The sequence below is a fragment of the Heliangelus exortis genome, chromosome Z (genome assembly GCF_036169615.1).
Source record: "Heliangelus exortis chromosome Z, bHelExo1.hap1, whole genome shotgun sequence".
In the NCBI taxonomy this organism is placed as follows: Eukaryota; Metazoa; Chordata; class Aves; order Apodiformes; family Trochilidae; genus Heliangelus; species Heliangelus exortis.
Window position 1 is genome coordinate 65742362 of NC_092454.1, and position 20569 is coordinate 65762930.

General features: G+C 43.6%; 1 protein-coding gene across 1 annotated transcript; it reads right to left on the bottom strand.

The window, feature by feature from the left end:
• Positions 1-16542: 16542 nt before the first annotated feature.
• On the bottom strand, positions 16543-19508 carry LOC139789921 (coiled-coil domain-containing protein 81-like). The gene is made up of 7 exons (XM_071731060.1): positions 19190-19508; positions 18674-18735; positions 18373-18526; positions 17778-18034; positions 17403-17488; positions 16846-16940; positions 16543-16742 (listed from the first exon to the last, which is right to left on the bottom strand). The coding sequence occupies exons 1-7, from the start codon at positions 19260-19262 to the stop codon at positions 16633-16635; spliced, it is 837 nt and encodes a 278-aa protein (XP_071587161.1). The 5' UTR covers positions 19263-19508; the 3' UTR covers positions 16543-16632.
• Between the last annotated feature and the right edge of the window lie 1061 nt (positions 19509-20569).

The window sequence follows — 20569 nt, forward strand, 5'->3', positions numbered from 1 at the left end:
AGGTGTCCTTCAGCCTATGGAGGCCAGTAATGGCTGGACTACTGTGCAGGAGGCACCTCTCCAGTTATCAGTGCTCTAGGGATGCTGCCTGGGTCAATAAAACCTCTCCCTCCTTCAGGGACATGGTGAGGGGAAGGGTTTGATTTCATGCAGGTTAGGTTTAAGAATTAAACCTAACTAATGAACTGTTCCATATGAACAAGGCCAAAATCCTTCTAGGCATGGTCAGTTACAGCTGGCACTCCTATAACAAATCTATAATGTTCTGGGACTATTATAAGGAGGGAAAGAGCATGGATGGCTGCTGAGGCAGATGTCCTAGGAGTGGACTTGGGACTCACATAGAATTTAGGTCTCTGAGTTCTTGTTTTACTGGCAAGTTGGGGTCTCTGGTGATTGTAGGCTTTGATTCAGCTGGGTATTGAAGCTTAAAAATATATATTGTGTTGGCTTTAGTTTTTATTTCCTTTACTCTGGACATACCCCTAGGCTTGAACTTAAAAGCATGTCTCCAAGGACACAACGCCTCCCTAATGGCCCAGTGTGGTAAGATGACCATCCTTTTCATTTTTGTGTAGTCCCTCCTTTACCCTCTCATGCCATGTTATTGTAATATACAAAACTGTAATAATAAGATCTAGATTCACCTGTAATAATAAGATCACACCCTGGACAACAAAGCTTTAAATTTCACTTTTTATAGTGTCATTACAGTTATTTTCTTCACATATCACAGAGGATGCTGCCTAAAGCATGTTCCAGCTGAACAGCCAATCTTTCTTATCAAGCAATGTGAATGAAAGGACAAGAAATGTAAAGCTACAAAGCAGTGAATAATTACAGTCACAGCAGGGAGGCTATTTTCATAGCTATACTACCACCCATTTAGCAATTTGGATGTTAAATTACACATCATAAAACCTTAGCAAAAACTGTTATGATAGCTATAGAGAAAAAAATAGTTTCTTGAACTTCCTTTGTCATCAGCATTGTATCATAAATGTTACAAGACAAGAGACACTGCTGATCAGCATGGGCAGCATGTTGAACAGCTGAGCTTTTGCTTCCTCTCCTTATTGGGTAAGTAAGACCTACAAGTCAACGTCTAATGAAGGGTCTCAACACTACTAGCGATAAAAATGTGCTTTTGGTCATAAAAGAGCTGCAATGCCTCTAGCTGCATGAAATTCCAAGTAAGACCCTTAAAAAAAACCAACAAAACAACAAATGACAAAAAGTACCACATCTCCAAATAATCTATATTTTTTGTGTGTCTGTCTGTGTGGTGGGGGTTAGGGTACTATCCATAGTAGTTGTAAGCACTACATTAAATGTACACCTCTAAGATAGCATGTGATTGCAACATGTTGATATGACTCAGGGCTTGGCTACACGGTTGGAGAACATCCATGCCTCCTGGTATATCTGCAGCAAGCAGGAAACACATCCCATGTACACCAGAAAACACCAGCACTCCAGGGAATGCCACTCACAATGACAATGTAATTCCCATGGCATCAGGTGTGTGGTGAGGTGTCACACAGGAATTTGTCATTCTTGACAAACCTGGCTTCAGATTTGTGGAAAATACAGGTATTTGCCCAAAAATACTTTTTGGCTCTACTCAGAGTATTCTTGTCAGTCAGAAAGCAGCTTGAAATGACATATAAAGTCTCCCTTTTGACTTTTCTGCTGTAATAGAATTAATTGCCTCTTACTTCTAAAACCTACTCTATATCAGGCCAAAATGTCTTTTATCAAAAGCCCTGCTAATAATGCTTCAAGCCATAATTGCAGCTTGGTAAATGGCACTGAATTGATGAAACTGAAGCTTAATGCAATGATAGTTTGGAGGCGTTGTGTTGGTTTTTCTGGTTTGGTTTGGTTCGGTTTGGTTTTGCTTCTTTTTGCTTTGGGTTTAATTCTCAGTTCTTTTTTCGTTTTCAGAGCAAGTCTAATAGAATTTGGATTGTGGTTTCAAACCAGTTAACAAAATGCATGAAATAAATCCTCTGAAATGGAAAAACTGAAACTTGCTTATTCATTCATTTTCTCAGTTCCTTGCAGTTGCTTCTGTTAGTAATTTACCTGCTTATGACTAAAATTACTTATAAGCAAACATTTAAATTTTTCATTAAAATTACTCAGACAGTTTTCCCAGAATTCAGGAGCTGAGGCATGAACCAGGATTTGTTAATCTAAGAAGACTTGAAGTAGATTTTAGATAAAATCTGCAAATAGATTCTAACTGAATGAAAAACATGTAAGAATGAAATACATTTGATCTGGTCAACTGTACTCAGGGAAGTATCTTATGATAATTCCTAGTACATAGACAGAAAGGAAAAAAATTAAAGGAAAAAAATGTGAAAGTGAAAAAAAATTGTGATCTGAAAAAAATGTGCAGTGAAATACTGCAAATAAGTGTACTTCATATAGTTAGACCATCCTCACCTACCTAAATTGGTCCATGCTGGTTTCCACATCTCTGGGCTAAATCCGTTATCTCTATTCTTAATTCTTCTTCAAAGGGCAATTCAGCCTGGGGAATGCCTTTGAGATTACTATTTGAAAATTACTGATAATTATTGTAATTTTCTTCTTTTTTATATTTTATGAAATTAGATTACATAGACATCTGAAACACCTCAGGCTGCTAGATTGCAGAGAGGAACTCAAATGCAAGCACATTCATCCTGTTTACTTTGCTAAAACAGAAAACAGAACAGAAAATGTGGAGAGAAATTTTTCATTTTTTGTTCTCTGGATATCAGCATTTTGCCCGGCATCATCATTGCTATGCAGTAAGTGCCACATCATAGAGGGGGTTCCAGATGACCAGCAGCCTTTAAAGTCTGCTGCCTTGCTGTTCACAGCAACTTTTTGGGAAAACTGAGTGTGGCAGAATGAATACCAAAGTATGCTGTGCCTTGGAACTTGTACACACAAACCCAAATTGTGAGTTAGAGTTTTTCTGGGTTTTTTTTTTTTTTTTTTTTTTGTTTTTTTTTTTTTTTTTTTTTTTTTGCTGTTGTTGTTATTTGTTTGTTTGCTTGCTTGCTTGAGCTCTTTGTTTGTTTTAGTTTTGGGTCAGGGTTTTTTGCTTGGGGCTTTTTTGGGGGTTGATTGGGGGTTTTTTGTTGTTTTCTTTATTTCTTTTTATTTTTGGAGGCATTTTTCTTACAATATCCTGTTTTTAAAAACAAACAGATCATTTCAAAACATGCTTTTGACTAATTTCCACAGCTCTTTGGTTTTGGTTTTCAGAATGGATGATAGTCAAGGAATCAGATTTTTTTAAACAAACAGTGTTCTAGCAAGTAAAGGGAATTGTAGTAGAAAATAATAAAGTCTGTGAAAAAAGAAGAGTTATTTTCTATGGCATTAGTATTGTTTGACAGAAGTCTGTCAAACTACTGTGGTCCAGGATATTTATCTGAAACTATTATAACTTAGTGTCTATGACTAGAAAAAAATATTATTGACACAACTGCTATCCTGTCAATGGCATCAAAATCAGATGAGTCCACACTGACAGCCTTGTTTCTTTTGAATATTTGAAGTTATTATTTGCAGTGATATATACTGTAGAAGTAACCAGAAGAAAACAGCCTCCAGCAGGGAGAAAACTACATCTTCCTTTTTTTAACTAAACAGTACTTCTCCTCCTGAACTGCATGTAGATTGATTCTGAAACCAGGAGAAATCAAGGGATAAGAGTTTATAATTTTCTCCACTTAATAGGAGTGTCTAAGTGAACCAGAAATTCCTTCATTTTGCTGGAAGAAAACAATTTTCATTTCCATCAGGAGAGATTCGCTCTCTTTTGTGGAGACCTCACAGCACAGATTAAAGCAAGTTTCGAATGACTTCTTTGAAGATGTTTTGGAGGTGAAGTGACAGTGAGCATATCTGGGAACAGAGGAAAATTTGGCATATACTGAGATGTTTTGGGTATCAAAAGCTTTGTAAAGAGGACTGTCTTGCTATCAAACCTGGATAAGAAAGTGAGTATTGAATGTCATTCATGAGCTAGAAAATCTTACAGGGTGGGTGACAGTCATATGAATGGCAGTCATTGGACAGATGCTGTAAACACATGCATAAAGCCCTCAGAGAGTCTCTCAGTGGTCTGTACTGGAGCAGCATTGATGAACCTCAGTGCTAGTGGGATGAGGGGTACCAGAAGGAAGCAGGTGGGCAGTCCCCACCTTCAGAGGCAACAGACTGCACACTGGACAGAGGTTGTCCCCTCAGGGAGGCTTTGGCAGGCTGGAGATGGAAACGGCCAACTCAGAAGAGTGTTCCACCATACAGCACCTGATGGATTTGGATTCTGCAGAGCAAGCGTTGAGCTGTGGAAAAGCTGGAGCCTCTCACCAAGACCTCTGAGCAGCAAGGAAGAAGGGAGCAGGAAAGGGCTGCGCTTTGAGTCCTCCTGGCATTTATAGAGTGCGGCAGGAGATGGTAGAGAATCCTGACCCTTCCCTGTTCCACCCCACCCAGATCCCTCAGTATCTGATAGACTTTCTCTTCAGGTCCTCCTATTAGCACCATAAAATTACAAAGCAGAATATCAAGCCACCCAAAAAACCTAACAGCTGTACTCTATATAGGTACAGAACTCACCTCTATACTTCACTTTCATCATCTATACACTGAGCTTGCAACAGAAGCATTTTCAAATTATCATTTAAAAAGATAATTTGAATAGTAATTGATAATTACTACCAAGAGTGCCTGAGAATAATAATTTGCGTTATCTCAGTTAGTTCATTATCTTTTTCTTTGTTGAATAATTGATGAGAAACACTGGCATTTATCTAATTTTGATCCTTTCTCTCTAATTCTTCTTCAAAGGGCAATTCAGCCTGGAATTCAGCCTTTGAGATTACTATTTGAAAATGACTGATAATGATCCTTGTTCCTTGTCATCAGAAATGGCATGAACCCCCTGCACCTTTCCCCAGGAAGGGTCCAAAAATAACTTGTGATGATGTCTGAACTGATAAGCACTGTGGATGGTGGCTTCAGGAAGATTCAAAATCCTTTTATCAGAATTAAATGTTTTCCACTATATCGCAGATGGCTGTGTGACTTATGATGGATCTGGGGGAGGCAAAGATGTGTGCTCCATCAAACCTGGGACATTTTTCTGTGTGATGGCTTTGGTCTGTGATGATTTATAAGAGTAGCTGCACTCTGCAGCCATAAAAAGGCTTTTAAGGAAACAGCATCAGTTTGCACAAAGGCACAAAAAGCATGTAAGCAGAATGATTATTTACCTCTACACACAAGATGTGTTGTTTTATCACAGCCACTTCTGTGAGTACTGTAGTGGTACAAGACAAAAACAGAACAAAAGGAAGGTGGTAACTAGGGACTGGACATGCAGATGGCATGTGGTGTTGCTGGAATAACTGAGACTTGATGGGAGAACTGGTGGGACCATCATGCTCAAATGAACATGTACAGGCTCTCCAACAGAGGCTGGCAGGGATGGTGAGAGGGCTCTCATATGGGTGATGGACTAAAGCAAGTGAGTCAGAGCTGGAGGAGAGGGCAGGGAGACAGATGACACCATGGGGGGCTGGTAAAAACCACCCAGGCAGGGGCCAAAAACTCTGATTCTCCCATAGGACTTCACCCTCTCTGACACAGGCTGCACAGGAAATACAGTGAGGCTCAAGCCATCAGGGGATTTCTGAAGGGTTTCAGAGATAATGTTATCTTACAGGTCTTGGAGGGGCCAAGAAGGAATGAAGCAGAGCTGGAGCTAGTGGTCAGAATCAAGGAGGATCTATGGTGAGAGGTGGAAATCAGAACTAGCGTTGGCTTCAGTAGCCAAGTAGGCTTGACCGTGAAGTAGTGATGGTCAAGATCTGGTGGAGAGAAAGGATTAGAGAGCAGTAGAGGACAGACTCTAGACTTTAGGATAAGAAAGAAATTCTGGAATGTGCTAAAGAAAAAGTAAAGTAAGAGGGTGGAGAGAGGTATACAACACATGTGCTTTGTTTCAGATTTTCACACATAAGAACAAACATAATGCTTCTCTATGGATCAGAAATTTCATTACATTAATAACCACAGATGAAACACCAAATAACCACTTTTCATTAAGCAAAAAGTACAACTACATCATCAATTCTGAGATCTATTTTTTTATTTTGAAGCACATGGAACTTAAACGGCACCTCCATAAAATTTTTGCAGCAACACAGGAATTGAAGTGCAGGTACTTTATCTCTTCACTCCTGGTAGGCTGAGTTCCCTAATTACTAACTTCTGCCATGGCACATGGTCAGCAGGTGACTCCAATGATGCATTACATACCACTGGAAAGTGGTGCTTGAGGTGTACCAGAAGTGGACAAAATCCTTAGATGTTGAAAGGAAGTGGGTCAGATATCGGGAAAATGTCTCCACAAACAAACAAACAAATCTCCCAACAAAACATTTTGGTTCAGATCAATCTGACCATTGAAAATATTTCTCTGTTTAGTGAAGTTAGCAATTTTGCACAGGGAATTTCTTTTTTAATGACATTATATTTTCTAACAATGAATGTTTATAGGTAGCAGTTCCCAGATGATCTTTATTAGATACTAATTTCCTAGAAACTATTAATGAAACACTGTGAAGTCCCTTAGGTTATACTGAAAATCTCATTGAAAATAATGGAAAAATCATTTTGTTTTTACATCCATATAGACACAAGAAATATATATACCTCAAGGGACCATATACATTCCAATTGCTTTGAAATTATTCAACATGATGACTGAAGTTGCTCTTATCTGAAATCATTTGTCTACACATTTATGGGCACTTAATACTGATGACACACTCTAGTTCATTAATAACATTTGGAAAATGTTGTGTCACATCCAACCTTTCAACGATGGCGGCAAAAGCTGCAGTTTGGAAATGGGATTTTCCTTAGGTCATACAGACTAGGATATGTAGAAGTTTAATAGTTTTTTAATATGGATTTTAATAGTTTTAAATACATTTCTAATTTTTATAAGACTGCAAAATTTCCAAGCCCATCAACACTATGTACTGTAGCTGTCTTGGCTTCTTACTCTAGTAAAATCTCATAACCTACCACATTTCTTCTGTCTTCTATGTCAAGTCTTTCTTCAAATATCACAATCCAATTTTTCAGCTCTTCCATGAGCAGTTCATCAGGACATTACTCCAAATAAGGGACCAGTTCCACTCCCTCTCCCCTTTCTTGAAAACTGCTTCATTAAGAATGGCACCTGCCACAAATGCACAAATGGCAAATGCAACGGAACAGAACCACCCTGCCCCTACTATCTCCAAGTATTGCCCTTAGGTTCCAAGACTTGAAGCAGTCAAATGAAAAAAAAAAAGAATTAAATATAGAGTGCTGAAACCCCATAAACACTAGCTAGCTACCTAGCACAGTAGTTCCGTGTTATTGTTGATGGTAGATGCATAAGTAGGCTGACTCATGTAATGGCTTTGCTTTCTTGTTAGTGAGCTATCAAGGGCCAAAAAAAACCTTCATTACTTATTTGCCACTGTTTCGCTATGGGACACATTTTTAAAAAAAAAAATGTTTTGTTTGTTACAAAGGTAGCCCAAACCTGCATCATTCCCTGACTTCAACACAGGTGAATACACTATGAGCAAATGTGATTTATCCTACAAGTGCAGAAAGTGTGATTTTGTTTACCTGTTTCCATGCAGAACTTTTTACTTCAACAAAAATCCCAACCAAGAACACATTAAATTTCAAAAAGAACTTTTTATGCCATCTTGCAGAACAAATAAAATCAGTGTGTCATATATAAATCATCTTCATCATCTTCAGCAGCTAAGAGGTAATTAAAATTATGTGATCTCTAAATTGCTTCTAATACATCTAGCCCTACCATTTATTACAATATTGTTCATTATGCTTTTTTCTCCTTACCAGAAGAAAACCAAAATAGAGAAAGTGGAGTAGATGTTTTGCAATTACTGTGCAAAATGCTAGCTTTAAATTACAGAAATAATGGTCTTGCTATAAATATCTTTATACTGGATCTGTGCTGGTCACAGCTGCCTGCCTAGTAAAATTAAGGTAATCTAGTTGGTCATTTACATGTACTAATATTTTGATAAACCACTTAGGTTTCACTGCCAAATTCTTTCACTTGCCAGCCAACACAGTCCATTTGGGATATTTCCCATATATCCCATTTGGGATATTTCTTAGCTCTGCCATGATCTGTGAGCATGTAAGTAATTGCTGTTCAAAGTAAAATATATTTAAAATCTTGTTTTGAAACAACCGAGAGTCAATTAAAGCATCTTATTTTGTCATAGATTTAGGAAATAAACACAAGTCCCCCTCCTACTCACTACAGAAACGCTGGAATAACACAATACATCATCATGAGGTAGAAAATTTGTCTTTCATGTTTTTGGGATTTAAAAAGTACATCAGATCTCTGCACTTGCTACAGGCAAGATTAAATATCTTGTATGGACTGTTTAACAAAAAAGAGTCTTACTAAAGCCCCTTTCCTGAAGCAGTCAATAAAGGTTTCAGCATTTTCCTTTTCTAAGGAACTTGAAAGTCATTTTTCTTTACAACGTTCTCCACCAGATGTCCATGTCACAAGGAAGACTAGCATCCCAGAGGTTCTATATGCCTTTACAATTCAAACTTAGACCTCAGCCTTAAGCCTTTCCACAGCCTCTCTCCATTCCCCTGATGCCTTTTCATCTTCATGCACAGATAGATGCTAGGCACTGATGCGAAGACCTTTAAATTTTTATATATCTCCAAATATAGCCCTAGGGTAGAGTTATGCAGATTTTATTTAACCTGTCTTAATTGCTGCTGGGAGAAGGAGATGCAATTTACCTGGCATTATAATAGACAAGGCAGCTGAGAATCACAAACATTTACGGCCCAAGAAAAAGCTGAATGAAGAAAAACAGTTCCTGTTGGGTTTTTCTAAATTAACTTTTCTCCCTCTCAACATATGCACACATGAAGAACTATGTAAATGAAACCAATTGGATGGCGAGCATACTAATTCTACCCTAATTTGAAAATGAAAATTAGGTGAAACAGGAAGTCAAAATAGAGACAATTAGAGCAGCCTAAACAAAAGAGAAACTTATCAAGAGCTACACTGATTTCTCCTTATCAGGTCTCCTAGTGATGGGTATCTGATAGTCACTGTAGCCTCAGTAAGACTGCTGTTCATCCTGTGTGACTCTGCACAGCTCTGCTGTTCTGAGAAGCTAATTTTTTCAAGTCCTTTATTCCTTCTGCGTGGGAAGCCATGATCTGTAACATCAGTTGGATTACAGGAAAAAACCTGAAACCATAGCACGCAGCACAGTTGGTGCCTTCACTGACAAAATATTACTTTGGAGTCACTGGCTAGAACTCAATGAAAAAAGAAACATTGGGGTGATGGGTAATATTTCAGAATTTCAACATGTCCATTTTGCAATCCACTTCTTAGGTTGGTTCTTTTTTTTCTCACTCTGGTTGCTTTATGCTGCTTCACTAGTGGGAACAAGATCTTGTGTTAGAAAATACACAAGATGTGGAATTAAACCCAAACTACATTAAGAATATTTTCTAAAACAGAAGAGGTCAACAGAAAAATATAGGAATTTTTACTTTCTGATGATTGCCAAGAAAGGAGGTAAAGGAGAACAATTTTGGATTGACTCAATATAAGACAAAGCTCTTATAGTCATCTTGTTTCTAACACATACATCATTTTTCCCTCTGTCTTTAAAGATATGTAAAATGACAGTGCACAATTCTGTTTCAACACAGAGATATTTCTTTTTTACTCTTTTGCAGGGAAATGCAAGAAAGTACTTATGTGTTTGTAGCTTGTCTCTCCTCAGATTGACTCAATGTAGCAAATGTCACCTACTTCCTTAGTTGTCTTAATTTTTTAACAAATACTATTTCTATGAAAAGTCTGAGTTATTTCTAGTATGTCATTTCATAAATAGTCAAGCACTATGAATATTTTTTTGGATAAAGGTTTGTCAGAAGCCTCTGTACATATACTTGATTCAGTGAATAAATCTGGACCTGTATTTCCTCATGACATTTTGCTATTTAACATTAATTTCTCCAGTTATTGGGAAATGATCACAATGAACAGCCAGGCAGAAAGGGACCTGGGAGTCTGGATTGACAGGAAGCTGAACACGACCCAGCAGTGTGCCCAGGTGGCCAAGAAGGCCAAAGGCATCCTGGCCTGGATCAGGAACAGTGTGACCAACAGGTCTTGGGAAGAGATTCTGCCCCTGTGAAGCAGAATCAGCCCTGGTGAAGTCACAGCTTGAGTCCTGTGTCCAATTCTGGGCCCCTCAGTTCAGGAAGGAGACTGAGGTGCTTGAGCCATTTGAGCCGTTGCTGGGTTTGTGGATGACTTCTAAGGCCATTTAGCTGGCCATGGGTCCCTCTCTACCTGCTTCACTCCAATGCAAATTGTAAGCAGTTACAGCGAAGATGGTACCACCACCAGGAATAAAGATGAAACATGGCCAGTTCAGCTTCCTGCTATGGTAAAAACTAGGTGTCAATGGACACACATAAGCTGGTTAATGAAGACCATGGCATGTATATGGCCTAATGAAGATGGGTGTTATAAAGAGTTTAAAGCATATTGGTCAAATACAAATTACATCTTTGTTCTCCAGTGGCCTGGGAGACACATTTAGAATCAAACTTCTGAGTAGAAAACAATACTGGTTCTTGTGCTGGACAAACAAATAATAATCCTACTACCTTTTTTGGCTGTTTTGGAGATCTTAACACAACTTATTTCCAGTTCCAAAAAAATGCAGCTGGACCATTCACTAATGGTACTAAAGCCAAATCATTATTGGATTCGTGGACATAAGGCCTATAAACCACTACCAGCAAATTGGTCAGGGATTTGCTCTGTTGGGATTATCTAGGCTCAAGTTCTCCTCCTTCCAGAAGCAGGCGGTCCCCAATTCAGAGTAAGACTATATGACAATTCAACAAGCAATCTGTTGAGATCCAACTAGGTGGACCACAAAAGTGGGGGGAAAATGCATGGCCTTCCAAGAGGATAATTGAGCCTTATGGGCTGGCCACTTGGAATCCCAATTAACTGGTGTTAGGGGCAAGAGAATCGATTTATAATCTGAACCGCATAATTTGATAACAAGCAGTCTCAGAAATGATAACCAATAAAACTGCCAATGCAACTGACCTTTTGACTTGACAATCTCAATAGATTAGCACTGCAATTTCTCAGCACTGTATGGTTTTTGATTATTTGCTGGCTGAAAAGGGGGGGGGACTACGTGGGGAACAGAATTTTTCTAACTGTTGTTTAGAAATCAGTGATGCAGGTGAGGTAGTTCTTCAGCTAACTGTAGGAAACCAGCCCATGTCTCCACCCAAACATGGCACAGTTGGAATGGTGATCTATGGTCCTGGTTATGGAAGCAGCAGGGGGAAAGCAGCTTTTATTTCATCTATTATGTGCATTTGCCACTTCAATCTTTTTGTCATGTGCTATCCCATGTTTGACACATGTAATTCAAAATGTTGTAAGCAATATGCCAGCAATTACTGTGACTTCATCTGATGAAGTAAAGTATGTCAGATTTGTAAGCCCAAATAAGTGTCCAGTCACCGAGACCATATAAACCCCTTTTAATTATCTTTTCCATGGCTTGCTGCAGTGTTCTGAAATCACACGTGTCCTTGGAGTGGGAGCTTGGAAACCTAATTTTTCCTATGATACTGATGGGAGAAGACATGATGGCTACTAGCTCTCACATCAATAACAATAGCCATCTTCAACTTACGTTTGGATTTATGAATTGTGGTTCTCGAGTTAATACTTATCCAGTTATGTACTGGTGGATCTTTTCTTTTGATTACAGAAAGTTAGGAGTTGGAAGGGACCTCATCTAGTCCAACTCCCCCTGTCAGAGCAGGATCACCTATAGCAGGTCACACAGGAACATGTCCAGGTGGGCTTTGAATGCCTCCATGGAAGGAGAATCCACAACCTCCCTGGGCAGCCTTTTCCAGTGCTCTGTCAACCTCACAGTGAAAAAATTCTTCCTAATATTTATACAGAACTGCCTGCGCTCAAGCTTGTATCCACAGCCCCTTGTCCTATCACTGGACATAACTGAAAAGAGCCTAGCTCTGTCCTGCTGGAACCTGCCCTTCATATATTTATACGGTCACACATTAATAAGGTCACCCCTCAGTCACCTCCAAGCTGAAGAGACCCAGCTCCCTCAGGCTTTTCTGATAAGGGAGGCTTTCCACTCTCTTAATCATCTTGGAAGCTCTTTCAAGCAGAAAGAGTCATTGTTGAAGTTGTATATGCCACTGTAAACTTTTGCCATGTTGTTCCCCCCTGCCAGAACCAAGTGAGCCCAATGAACAGCTTTAATTGCAGCGTAGTTTTATAGAAATAAAGTTAAATTTCTTATGGTTACAAGCTATGTAAGTTAAATTGTTAGTTATGTTATATTGTTTAATTGTAGAAATGTTTCCAAACCATACATGCACCCTAGGACTGGGGCTGTGGAAACATGTTTTCCTGCTGTGTAAACAGGCCCAGACACTGACAAGAGAAGACAATGTGGCTGCCAGCTTTTACACTGATAACTTCAACCATGGTCAGCATAGATATGGCCACTTACATGTTGGTTTTCACTGGGATACTTTTCCTAAATATTGTTCTACTTTTCCTCCTAAATATTGTTGTATGGATTTGTTTGATATGGTTTTATGGTCATTATTGTTGTTGTAAATGCTATTTAAAACCACTGCCATGTTTCTTTAATCCATCGGAATCAAGAGAACCAAGTGAAGCGAAGTGATTGCAGCATGTTTTAATAGAATTAGTTGTAGTTAAACATATTATGGTTAAAAGTTACATGTTAAACATTATGCAAGTTGGCTAGTTTATCATATAGAATTGTTGTTTTATTAGACATACATTGAACTTCTATGTTAGTTGGCTTGTTTAATTCCTATAATTTTTGAGCTTTAGAAGCAAAAGATTGTTAAATAAAAGATTGTTTGCACCACCTTCCACCCCTCCTTGATCTCTCCGTTTCTCCTATTTCTCTCTCTGCTTCTATACACCAACACACAAAGACGGATGGGTGATTTTTGAGCCACAGGGTGGATGTGAGGCTCCATTAATTGATTTGACTCAAACATCACCAGCATGGGGGATTTTTGTAAAAGATGGTGTGTGAGTTGCGTGCCAGAACACAAAAAAACATCGAAACATTCACTTTCCTCGGACACAAGCACAAAGGAGCAGCTCCTTCCTTGGAAATTATTGCTTTCTGCAAAAACATCTCAAAAAGCACTGTGATGGCAAGAACTTGGATAGATTGTGCCTGCCTACCCCCCTGCACATGAGTCTGGGCCTGGAGTCTTTCCCACCAAGGCCCCCACCGTGATGACACTGGGTCTGTTCTGTTGCCAGGGGCCCAGGCAATGCAGAACAGTTCTGAAAAATTAATTGGCTATTTATGCAGAATCTTTTCTGGAAAAGGAGACATGGACTATAAATGATAGATGTTCAGTTCACCATCAGGCTTTGAAGGTTTCCCACCATGAATCTGGCTCACAGCACACCATTGGATTGTGTGGGTGGTATGCTATCCACTCCCCCTCTTTCTTTCCTACTTTGTTTTCCTATCCTCTCCTTATCCCTCTAACCCCCTGCACTAAGTTTTTGGTTGTCACAGTTTAACACTGTGGCCTGGCAATTAAACCGAATAACAGATGCTCTCTACTCCCTGATAAAGAAAGGAGAGAGAATAATGGAGAGAGACTTATGGGTTGGAAACTAAACTACACAACTTTAATGAAACAGTAATTATAAACAGGGAAAATTACTAAATATATACAAATATACAAATATACAGGAAAATGGATACCACATTCCTTCCTTCCTTTCCCCCCCAGTAACTCTCATGTCACCACCGAGGCTGCAGGGCAGCCCTGGGAAAGTCCAGGCTGGAGTCCTGCAGTTGGCAGCAGTCGGGAACTGGAGGCAGGAACACACAGATATGGGCTGGCACGGATCAGGACCACAGCCAGACGAATGGACGGAATCCTCCCAGGATGCCGAAGGAAACAGGAAATGGGCAAAGAAAGGGAAGCAGGAAAGACAGGAAGGGCAGGAAGCAGGAAGCTGGAAGCTGGCTTGACCCTTGTGATCCCTCAAATTTATATTGAGTATGAGGTGTATGGAATGGAATATTCTGTTTGGTCAATTCTGGCATCTACCCTGTCCGGTCCTCCCCAAAGAAGGCTGCAGGTGGGACCTCTTTTTTCTTCTTGGAGGGTAAAATGTTCCTCAGAGTTGAGCAGTGTCCTTGGCTCTGCATACCAGTCTCTAGCAGTAACTATAAACACCGAGTGTTATCAGTCCTAGAAGCAGACACTGTCTGAGAAACTTGCTGTTAATTTCAGCAACTGCAGCTACTTACAAGAGACTTAGCTGAAAGCAAAAGTACAAGACAGAAAATCACCTTTACCCTGGCCCAAACCAGGACACTGGTGCACTGATAAAATGCTTTTGGTTGATAAGTGACATCTGATGTCATTGTGTCTTAAGTTTGCGCCAAGTAGTCCAGAAGTCCACAGTCAAAGAGGAGACTGAATCAGACCATAACAAGCTTTCACCACTCCAGTGTTGTTACAGATGGATACATGTTTTAGGAAGAATAAGCCAGCAAGGCAAAGGGGTGCAGTTGCTCTGCATGCAAGAGAGCAACTGGACTGTACCAAGCTCTGACTAGATGTTGATGAAAATTAAGTCAAGAGTAACTACTAAGAGCTAGGCTAACAGGGGTGTTAGTGTTGTGGGTGAGTACTTCCAGGTCACCCAATCTATATGAGGAAATCAATGAGGCATTCTACAGAAAGCTGAAAGTAGCCTCAGGATCACAAGCCCTGGTTCTCATGGACGACTTCAAACCCCCTGGTATTTGCTGGCAAGGCTGACAGCACCAGTCACCCCAGCGTGTTTGTCCACAAACCCCTGAGCCCAGGGAGCTGCTGAACACCTCCTGTCCCCTTGGCTGCACAGAAAGGCATTGCAGGGAGCAGCATGGTCACTCCTGCTGGGCAAGGACACCAGCGCCTTTATTTTGCATCTTCCCCTCTGATCGGGCTCTCCTTGCCCTGTACCCTGTTGCTGCCAGCTCTCCTGTCAAAAAGGGTGGCTGCCCTGCTGACCAACAGTCCTTCTGCTGGGCCCCTGCAGGGCTGCTCACAGCTTCCTGGCAGGGCTGCCAGTTCCTCTGCATTCCAGCGGCGCTCCAGCATCCTCGTCTTCTCCCCACTGCAAAAGGACACAGAAGAAAGGGCCTCAGCTCTGCGGTTGGGTAGAAGGGCCCACAGCACCCCAGAGCCTGGCTGAGGAACAGGAGATGCTGCTGCACAGGGAGGATGAGCACAGGAAGCCTTAGGGAAGGCAGAGCCCAGCAGCTGAGCCAGCCTTTTGCCTTCAGCCTGGACACCTCTGGTGGTGGGAGCTGCTCCAGGCTTTCCCGGCCCCTGCAGGACCCCACACACACTTACTCTTCTCCTGCTCTCCCCGGGAGGTGCAGCTCTGCCCACCCCTCTGCTGCTCTCTGCCTGGCAGAGCTTTGGCATCGCTCCTGCTCCTGCAGCCTCTCCTTCATCATCTTCTCAACATACGCCTTTCTCAGGAGGTAAGGAGGGCAATGGGGATCCTCATACAGATAGCGACAGGAGCTCTGCAAAGGCACAAGAAACTCTCCTCAAGCTCTGCCATGCACAGCTGGAGCTGCTCCCAAGGCTTCAGCAGGCTGAGATTCATCTTCAGGGCAGTGGTGCCAAGTCCTTACAGAGAGGTACAGGCATGAAACAGGCTCTCTGTGCCACAGCCAGCTGCTGTATCTGTTGGGAGAACTTCCCTGCTCCCTCCCTCAGCCCTTTTCCTTGGGGCTGTCAAGTGCATGCCATACCTGGCCCTGTCCCAGGTGCTGCCCCATTCTGTTGGCATGGTATTTCTGCCACACTTCTGCCTCCAGCTCCCGGCGCTTGTATGCCATCAGCACCTGCAGCTGTTTTCCTCTTCTTGCATGAAGGGGCTCTGTTCCCTGGAGGCCACAGACACACACAGTGCATGCAGTGTTAGTCTCCTGGGCTTGGGCTGGGCAGGAGAGCAGAGATGGTGAGCAGCTCTTGCTGCCCTTTCCACCCCAGTCCAGAGCCCCAGATGTTACCCAGGGCTGGCAAATCCCCAGGCTGTACCGTTTCACGTGGTGGGAGCTCCAGGTCTGGCCCAGCTGAAGGTCTTTGGTGCTTCAGCTCCTCCTCAGACTTTTTCTGGATAGCTGGCAGCACTCTAAAGAGGCACAGCTAGCTGAGCTTGTTGGAGCCCAGTATGAGATTCTTGCTCCAGCTCCAGCACCACCAGGTGGGCTGGCAGGAGGGCCATATGTCCCCAGGACAACATTGCCAGGGCCTTTCCAGCATCAGCACAGGCACATGCCAGGCAAGGGAACATCTCACTCTCCTGCCAATAAGGGCAGGGTAGGTCCCTGTAGCCCCAGCCACACCACTCCTGCAGGAGGCTCACCTGCCTTGCCCAGCCTGCTTGCTGTTATCCTGCATGCCTTTCTTTTCCATCTGTTTGGACATGGAAACCCTCTTCTGAGCCAGGAACACTGGATCCAGCACGCTCACTGCCAGCAGGAGGCAAGAGAAGAGCACAAGAGCCTCTTTGGGACCCTGCAGAGAAGAGAGGAGGGCCCACAGCCCCCTGCCAGTACTCAGGTGGGACATTACCTCTGCGGGCACCCCCGCCCCAAGGAGCCAGTTCTCTTCTGGGCTTCAGAGAAATTGAAAGGGCTGGATCTTCATCTGGGATCTCAAGTGCAAATCTGCAACAAAGAAGGCAGCAGATGGGTGAAAGGGCTCCACGTTCCCTTGGGGACTGAGGCCATTAAGCTGCTGGCAGGCATCTTTGGGAGCCACTGCCAAGTCCTTGGGGGTCACAGCACTCCATGGGACTTGAGGCATTCCACAGTCTCCATCAGCCTCTGCTGGTGCTTCCCTCTCCTTCCTGCCACAAATCTGATCCTCCTAGCACCAGCCCTTCCTGCTGCCCCCACACACCCTCTCACCTCTCTCACTCTAAGGGCACATCAAGAGCCAACTTGCTGCTGTGTCTGCCTTCTCAAAGCCAAGGAGCAAGTGTCAGGTGGACTGGGAAAGTCTTCTGGGAAAGAGCTGGTCTTGCTTATGTAGGGCTGGAGAGGAGCTTCAGTTTGGGTGCCCTCACAGCAGGAGCTAAGCAACTGCTCCCTTCACCAAGCAGAGGCTACAGAAGCTGTCCTGCTCACCTGGGCAGTGTGATGACCCCCTCCTGACTGATCCGAGCAAACTTGCTTTTGCCAGGGAAGGCCACAATTCTTCTCATTTTTGAGTCCTGCAAGGGGACAGCGACATGTGCTGGTTGCTCACAAAGGCAGCAATGCTTCTCACTGCTCAGAGACACAAAAGCTGCCTCACAGAAAGCCCCACACTGCCTTCTCCCTCCGTGTCATTCGCCCTTCCCTCAAAGGAGCTGAGGTGCTTCTGAGGCTCAGCCCAGCTCATCGTGTCCAGGCCAGGGGGGGAGATAGGTGATGGCAGCCGAGAGAAAGCAGCTGCAGAGAGCTTGGGACAACACTGCCATGGAGCCATGAGGAGGAGCCCTGGAGCACCAACAAGCTCACCTCAAGAAGAGCTGTCTGCATGTTCCCAGTTGCATCCAGCTCCAGCAAGCAGTCTGCAAAGAAGGTCATACGGACCATTTTTCTTCGCACAGCAAGGATCCCAATGCCCTGGAAGAAGAATTCCACCTCCTTGTTGTCTAGGAGGGCCCCAGCAAAGAAAAGCAGAGTCTCATGTACGCACTGCTCCACAATTTCCCAGCGGAAGTGGATGTCTGCAGCAATCTCCTGAAAGTCCAGTGGAGCAGACAGTGTCTTGTCTAGGAAAGAAGCACAAAGCAATCACGTCACTCTCACTCATGTTCAGACAGGGACTGCTCCTGTTTCAGCTGTGGCCACATCTCCAGAATGGACCCGGTGGACAGGAGAAGGCAAAGGGATGCTTTGCCTCTTGCTGTGGGCAACCATCTGGAGCTTAGGGCAAGCTGGGGAGATGGGATCAGCTCCCTCAGGAGGGAGTAGGGTTCTGGGCTGCCATATATATGTCCAGGCTCAGCCCTCTCCAGGTTAGAAGTGCCTTTGGTTGGCCATGTCACAGAGGTGTCAGCACCAAGTCAAATGCCAGAGCTGTGCAGGGAAGCACACATCATCTTCCTACCAGGAATTTTGGTCTTTGCACACTTGAGTTTGTAAAATTTCTTCAGGGGCCTGCACAGCTCAAACACAGGTCTTTCAACAGGCAACACCTTGTCCTCTCCCACTATGGCAGATGCTGGGACAACTGCAAATGTCCCAACTCCGATGTCCACCACCTGAAAAGGCAACCAAGAAGAGGCAGTGCTGTGAGGCGTGGGCAGACTGCTGCAAGGACCCAGAGACCCTGGGACGCTGCTTTGTGCCCTGCTCACTCTGGAGGTCTGGAGAGGCACAGTGGGCCACAAGCAGGAGGCAAGGCTCACCTTCTTCTGCAAGAGCTGTCTCCGGATGTACATGGATACACTAAACCAGACTTGACAGATTTCTGGAAAGCAAAGGAGAAACAAACTATGCTCTGCGTCAGCAGTGCCCAACAACCCAGCACCCCCTACCCACAGGAGTGACAGTGGAGGACACTCAAGCCCCACCTCATCCTGAGAAAACATTTGCAACAAACACCAGGGCTGCCAGCTGTGCTCTTGACCACCCCCAGCCTACAAAAAACTGGCCACATGACCAGGATGGACCTGGGGAGGACAGGCATCAGTACTGCTTTGCAGAAGGGAAAACTTCCCTTTGATGTGGGTATCAGCTCTAGCCCTGGGCTACCAAGGCCACTTCCAAATTCCAAGGCATCAGCAGATAGGGCTCCTCCCCTTGTGACTGCTGGTCTCCTCCAGAAGATCCCTGCTATAGCCCCAGCCTCAGGGTTTCATCAGTTCATCCCCATTTCCCTGTGGGACCAACAGCATTCCTTCAAGGGATGCCCAGGGCCTTACCAATGGTCCTGAGCTCCTTGAGTGTTGAGAGCTTCTCAGGCTCCAAGGGATTAAGAAGCAGGTACTTATTCATCTTCACTCCCTGCACAGTAGTAGCTGGTAAAGAGGTACTGGTTCTGCTGTAACAGCCCTCTGCTCCTCTTCTTGTGTTTTCTCCTTCTCTCCGCTTGCCCAGGCAATGTCTCCAATGCTCTTCCAAAGCTTCCACTTGCTCCTCCTGGCAGCAAGGCAGCTCCTGTAGAGCAGAGCACTGGCCAGAGCAGCTCACTGGTGAGTGTTGCCTCAGGCATGGTTTGGAGAGTGAGCTGTCACTCTTCCATCTTTGTGATGTGGGTAACATCACAAAGGGCTGCAGGGACCCACCACCTCACAGCCCCACCCTTTTTTTCCCCCAGTATGGCCAGGTCTGCCCCAGTGGGCATCTTAGGCTGGCACCTGTGTATCCCAGCTCAGGCTCCCTTGGCTTGCCATGGAGAGGCTCTTGGAACCTGGGGAGGAACACACATCAATGCTGAAGGGGCTGTATGCACTTAGGAGGGGGCTGGAGAGGGCCCACTGAGACCACCCCAGGCCACAAAGACAAGCAACCCACATCTTTGTTTCACCAGATGAAACTCATCCCCTTGCAGCCCTAGAGCCATGAAGATGTCCTGCTTTCCATATTTTTCCACTTCTTTTGCCACACCAGGAGTGCAAGAACGTGTGGAGAAGGGGCATTCCTGGCACTGCTTGGAGCAAGATGCACAGGATGGAAAGGAAGAGCAGCCTCAGCATTCAAAGAGTTGGGAATCTCACACTGACCCTTCCAGGTCCTGTGGGAGCTGGACTCTCTCGTGTCTGAAAGGACCGACCTCCACATCCCAAGTTCTCATCCTGCTGGCATTTGGAAGTTTGCTGAGGGTGCACTCAGCCCCACCAGTGCTGTCATTAAGGAAGATACTCAGTAGTAATTGTGCCAGTAGAGACCCTTGAGTGGCATGGGGCTGGCCTGGCTGCACATGCTGCTGCTACTGCTCTTTAATGTCTTCATTAAAGTTTACATGAGTCTGACAGCTGGTTCTGCTACGTTAGACTCACAGTTTGAAATCACCATTTCGCCCATCATTTGCAGTTATGTAAATAGGAAATTAAGAAGTCAGACGCAATCTTCTACATGACATGGCACTTGGGTTAGTGACTTTAGGGCTGATAAATTTGGTTTGTCTGTGCTCAAGGCAATAAATTAAATCTTAATTGGCTGCTAGACTCTGAATAATAAATTCTGAATCCCTTCAATGATCTTCATCAGCATTTTTATGGTTAAGAGTGTTCCTGGAGTAACTCTGCTGCTTCATTTGTCAGCCACATGATGCCATGTGGAGAAAGCAGTACCTCACATCA